The sequence below is a fragment of the Sebastes umbrosus genome, chromosome 12, assembly GCF_015220745.1.
Source record: "Sebastes umbrosus isolate fSebUmb1 chromosome 12, fSebUmb1.pri, whole genome shotgun sequence".
Taxonomy (NCBI): Eukaryota; Metazoa; Chordata; class Actinopteri; order Perciformes; family Sebastidae; genus Sebastes; species Sebastes umbrosus.
The window spans coordinates 18,806,802-18,812,801 of record NC_051280.1 but is presented as its reverse complement, the minus strand read 5'-3'; the positions used below and the strand labels follow the sequence as shown (position 1 = coordinate 18,812,801).

General features: G+C 41.0%; 1 protein-coding gene across 1 annotated transcript in view; it reads right to left on the bottom strand.

Moving 5' to 3' along the window:
- Window positions 1-2,315: 2,315 nt before the first annotated feature.
- Window positions 2,316-6,000, bottom strand: part of ptch2 (patched 2) — a 29,755-nt gene continuing 26,070 nt past the window's right edge. The window contains exons 21-23 of the mRNA XM_037787089.1: window positions 5,247-5,655; window positions 4,602-5,136; window positions 2,316-4,422 (exon numbers count right to left, since the gene is read on the bottom strand). Of these exons, the coding sequence (XP_037643017.1) occupies window positions 4,388-4,422; window positions 4,602-5,136; window positions 5,247-5,655 (979 nt within the window). The 3' untranslated portion in view covers window positions 2,316-4,387. The remainder of the gene's footprint in view (window positions 4,423-4,601; window positions 5,137-5,246; window positions 5,656-6,000) is intronic.

Below are 6,000 nucleotides of genomic sequence, written 5' to 3'. Positions count from 1 at the left end.
CAACAATGATCCAGGAAGCCAGTGATCCCAGACACTCTCCAGGTGGTTCAGCGCTCCAGTTCAGTGGTTCTCAGAGTTAATTCATTGTTCGTGAAGTGTAGACGTTTCAAACTCTGCAGTAAGAAAACACACGTTTGCCAAACGTTTGCATTTATCACTTTAATAAGAAATCTAATTAAACAAGCAGGAATGTGACAGTGAAGTGTGTGAGGTAACACATTTTGAGTGATTATTTCCTAGGGTCTTTCAGCAGAGCGTTGCACAATGTGAAAAACGCTCACCTCAGGCGTAACAAAATAACAATAAAACACCAACTAAAACTGTAATTCTATCCTGCATGAGTTATCTACTTAATTATGTGCTATATAAATGATTATAATCATATGTCTTAGGCAATGCTCATAAAACGGTATATTACAATAATTCTGACTTTGTGTCATATGGTCTCTTGAATGCATTTAACAAAAAACAGACAAAAATTCAAGCCAGCTAGAAGTCATTTGATGTCGCAGTGTTCATCGCAACCCACAATATGAAACAGACAAACATGACAAATCTGGTATTCTGAACAGTGCTGAAAATATAAATATGAAATGTATCCTGATGGTTGAGTTAGAGGAAATGCCATAAATTGGGGTCATAAAGTGTAGGCAGGAAGCATGATGGTAATCTGCCTGATATATAATGAGATATCTTGTGTGTAAAGCTGACATTTAAGGTCAGTTTAGAGTGTCCAAAACGGAAATGGTTAATTCTCTGGTGACTACGAATATCAGCAGTAAAACTTTTATAGAAATTTGATAATTACATTTAGAGATGGCTCAAAGTGTTGGTCAAGGGAAAACATTTTCATAGTAGCACTTGACAAAAGGTCAAAGATTATGCGGCAACGTCCGGGTCTGAAAAGTGAAGCCAATGCAGAAGTGCCTTAAACCTGCATTCTTTCTAATAGCCAGCAGGGGGCGACTCCCCTGGTTGTAAAAAAGAAGTCTGATTGTATAGAAGTCTATGAGAAAATGAGCCTACTTCTCACTTGATTTATTACCTCAGTAAACATTGTAAACATGAGTTTATGGTCTCAATCGCTAGTTTCAAGTCTTCTTCAATACAGCATGATGTTCATTTAGTAAATTATGGTCCCATTTAGAGTCAAATAGACCATAAAGCAGGGGATGCTTTAGGGTGTGGCTACCTTGTGATTGACAGGTCGCTACCACGGCGTTGTCCGGTCTGGGAGTTGTCATGGTCATGTTGTGTTTTTAGTCTTACAACGTTAAAAATGTCTTATTCAGTGTTCGGTTGTACTTAGCTCGTGTCACTTCTGGTTCCAAAAACCATGATAACGAAGGCCGAACTCAAGGCTTCAAAACCATAGTCCACAAATCAATGGGTGACGTCACGGTGACGTGACCAAGCAAAACCTCCATATGGATAGACTAACTGACGTTGCCATCTTTGGGTATCTAGGTGCTAGTTGGGGGAAATAAGACGTGCCGCATGATCAAGTCTGATAATTAAGCAAGGAGTTTGGATTCTGTGTGGATCAAATTTTTAAGTTCAGGCTGAGACTTGCTGAAACAGCTTGCATGAGAGCTGAATGTGATGAAATCTACTTTGATACCATCTCAAGAGTTCAGTTACACTGGCATTGCACACCAACTTTATAAGGTAATGAGTTACAAATGGCTGAGTAACAGCTCCATATTCTTCAGGGGATTCGTACAATTAATGCAGATTTCAGCAGATTTTTGTAAACTGTGTTATCAGCATTTTTATCAGCAGTTTTTTTCTGTAAGCCATTCCCCATTGTGTGTTTAATTTCTAATGGCATCAATAGCATTTATCAGTGTAAACTGATATCTAATTCTTAATGGGCCGCTGTCCAAGCAAGGACAGACTTTCAAACTTTTGCTGGTGCAGTAATACCTTAATAACGATGGCCCATTGATTGTCACGTGTGCGTGATTTGTCCTATTTAACTTCTCTTGAGTGGGAATAGTTTGGGTTTGATTAATGAGGCTGAGAGATCTTAAAAAGAGTCTCAAGCATCTAACCAATTTCATTGTTTCAATGAGATTCAAGCCTAAGAATAAACCTTTTGTTTGACCCCTTAACAATGCACTTTGATAATAGAGTAGGCCTATTTAACCAGTATATTTAACCAGCAAACATTGTCAGTTCTGTAAGTTTGCTCATCTGCATTTGTGCTAACAGTCCTGACCCCTTCAGCTCTTTGCAGGGTCACAGGTAAACACACACACACACACACACACACACACACACACACTCGAAAAGACTGGCGAAGACCACAGGAGCACTTTTTTCATTCAATTTATTTTGTTAGTTAGATTTCTATAGCAGGTGAGGGAACATAACGGTCACACGAGGGTTTTTCTTGAGCATAGTTTTCAGAAGTCACAGTGTTTTAGACATGGACAAGAACATTTTTTTAAAAAATGACAATGAAGAAGGAAGGGCCAAGAGGAAAACTTAAAAACAAGGTGTAACAGTGACACGATCCTACGCACCTTCTCCTTCATGCTCCTCCAACCTTTGCTCCACCAAAAAACAAAAAAAAAAGGCCTCTGCTCTAAAGTGTTGTCAACCCCTCCCACCCACGACCCCCCCACCCCCCATCCAAAACGCAAACAAAACAACAAAAACAAACTCGGCAACAAATAGATATATTTATATATAATATATATTCACTCTTTAAAAATAGAACTTCAGTCTAGATACTAACATCTGTACAAACTACAAAAATAAAATTTTAATATAAATAATTTATATGGCATGACATTAACATTTTTTTTCGAAATAAACTACAAACCAATGCAGGAGCTCCCCAAACCCCCCCTCCCTTTTAAACTCCTCGCCGCTGTCTGACAACACCTGCTGGCGCTCTACGGTCCGATCAAACTGTAAAATGGTGCTTTGCTCGTTCTCATGTTTAATTATTCACAACTGCACAGTAGCTACTTAACTTTTCTTTCATTATGTACAAAAGAAACCAAAGCTGCCACTTTAACAAAAATGAAATTAAAAAATAGATCCGCAAGTTTTTTTCCCTGCAATTTTAACCTGGCAGTGATGAGACCAATACTGAACAACAACAATAACATCAACAATGGAAACTTTGTAAAGCAAATTACATGGAAAAACGGAAGAATGAAAGAAAATGTAATGTGGCATGTATACGGTTTTGTATTAGCAAGAAGAGTGAGAAATTAGAAGTCAGAGCAGGTTGGAGCGTCATTAAGACGGAACTATTTGCACAGGGTTTCAACAACATGGACGTGTTACAACCCTAAAGCAGCCAGCAAAGGACAAATAATAATAATAATAATAAAATAAAAATCACTCCCTTTGCATTGGATTTCATAATTCCCTTTCAAAATAACACAAGAAGGTGAACAATTGTCAAACACAAAGTGACAAATGCCACCCACTGTAGAGCTTACAAAAACTGCAGAGGAACACAGCTCCTTCAAGTAGTTTCAAAACTGCAGAGGACGTTGGGACACCCAGACAAAGATTAATAAACATGAAATATGAATTAGGTGTGACTGATCACAGTCAACACTACTCATATAAATGGATAGATGATGGTGATAACATCAATCTACTACTGCTTTATGACAAACATTCTGTATCTGGACGAGACAAAACATATTAACACCAAAGCGAGGACATAATACTGAGCGCTGTGATGACAAGGAGAGGGGACAAATTGAAGGCACGACGGTTACTACTGTTAAGAAAACAGTATCTGCTGTGTAATTCTCAGAGCACACTGTGACAGAGAACATCCATAATTCAAATACAACGAAGAGTGTGTCAGATGCAGAATATCTCACAGTATAACACTGTGTAACTCTGACTTAAACCCGGGGGGGGAAGAGGGGTACTGCATTTGTTTTAAGGCAAATCACTTAAAATTATTTTGAAGTGTAGCAGCAAAAAAAAAAGAACACAACAATACAAATAAAACACTGACCATGTATGTTCAATAGCCTAATATCTTAATAACATCTCACTTTCTGTGGACACTTTTTACATATAGCACATTTCTTATTCTATACACTGTGAGGGGAAAAACAAAAATCAACCGCCCCACAAAAAAAATAATCTTTTACATCTGAACTTTTACACAAGAGTATACCCAAGTTATACAGTACTCTTTTAAATAGCTTCCTTCTTTTTTAGTATTAAAATATATACTCATAGATTTATATAATTCTTAAAATGTCTTTTTTTTTCTTAATATGTCCTTGAAATAAATCCTCTCCTTTTTTGTGTGAAGTCTATGTACAGTTGAGAGTTCGAGGCGTCAAGGTGCTCCGGAGAGAAGCAGCCAGAGGCTCGAAGAGAGAAGGTGTGAGAGAGTCTAGCAATCTTTGGCTGCCTGGATCCTCAACCCACCTGCAGCAGAAAAAACAGAGAAAAGATGGGTCAGACATTGCTAAAAGAGAAATGAAGGCTAGAAAGACTGGAAAATGTCATTGAAAAAAAAATTTATTTCTTGATATGTTCTTTGTTTAAATGTCTCAATAGAAGATTAAAAGTCTGGTAAACCTGAGATTGACTGCTTAGGGGCTCACCTTGTGTCTTGCCGAGTTGATGCTCTGTCTGGCTCTGTGCTGCCTCCAGGTCCTGGAGCTCTAGAGAGTCTCTCTTACATGAAGAAAAGTTTGTTTTGTCACCACGAGTCCTCTTAGCAGCCTCAAAACAGTCCGACTCACTGTCCGTGTCAAAACCTTCATGCATGTAGCCTCGGTACGCCGCCCCCGGCAAGGTCGGATGCACAGCCACCGTCACGGAGGCTGTGGCCGTTACCATGGTAACGGGTCCTCCCACGCAGACTTGTTGCGTCGGCAGGGCGGAGTTGCTACTGCTGTAGCTCGGCCCTTTAGTCCTGTTTGGCTGAGGCCCTCTGCCGTTCTGCAGCCTGGGGCCACTCGGACAAGTCCTCCCAGGGATGTGAGGTCTGTCGCCGGGTAAGTGTTGCGCCTGGAGCCTCTGGAGGCCTGGCTGCTGCTCCCGCTTGTTTCCATCCCAGCACGTAACCTGGGATTCATTTAAGGGTTCTATCCTTCCACCAGTGCCCGTTGCGTTTTCTTTGAATGGCTTCACCACCTACAACAAATAAAGATTCATCGTTTTACTTTCACGAAAACAAACACATGAAGAACATTTAAAACATACAGGAAAGGTTTCTATCACATCTGTGTGGTTGTGCGGCGTACCGTAAGCTTGGGGAAGCTGGGGTTCTTGCTGGCTTCCAGCAGTATATGAGATGTTGTTGATGGTGGAACGCTGCCGTGCGATGCAATGTACGCGCTCCGGTCACAGTACTTATAATCCTCCTCCCCGATCCCTGACGTGGTGGTCACCTCCGAGTAATACTCGGAGTCCGACGACTCCGAAAAAGCCTGTTGATGAGTCGACCGCGGGTTGTGGTGGCCCGTGTAGTAACCATGGTGGGTCATCGGCGGGGGCAGCGGGGGTTCGGGGGAAGGCGTCGGCAGGCGGCTGGCGTTGTCAACCGGGGTGACCTCGGCCGGGGGGCCCATCATGGACAGGAGGACTGGCAGGAGAACCAAGCCATTCAGCATCCCCAATACAGTGAGGATAGCCAACACAGCGAAGAAATACCTGAAGGATGGAGAGATGAGATACGTTAGTTTTGAACATGAACTTGTAAACTCTCTTTTATTATCTGAAACAAGAAGAAGTTTCTTGTTAGCTGGTTAACTTAGTTAGATTTTCGTTGAGGTCAGGATAAACCAAAACCCTTCTTCTTCTGGCCTATTGCCTGCATCAGCTAGATCGCACACACACACACACACGCATTTGAAAGTGCATATACATATGCACACACTCAATCACACAGAGCTTCAATCCTTTTAATCTTGTTTTCTTTTGCATCTTAAGGTTTTTAGGGATTTGGCTAAAGTTCAGCTGGATTTAGAGCTTCAGCCAAACTCATGACACTTTTAC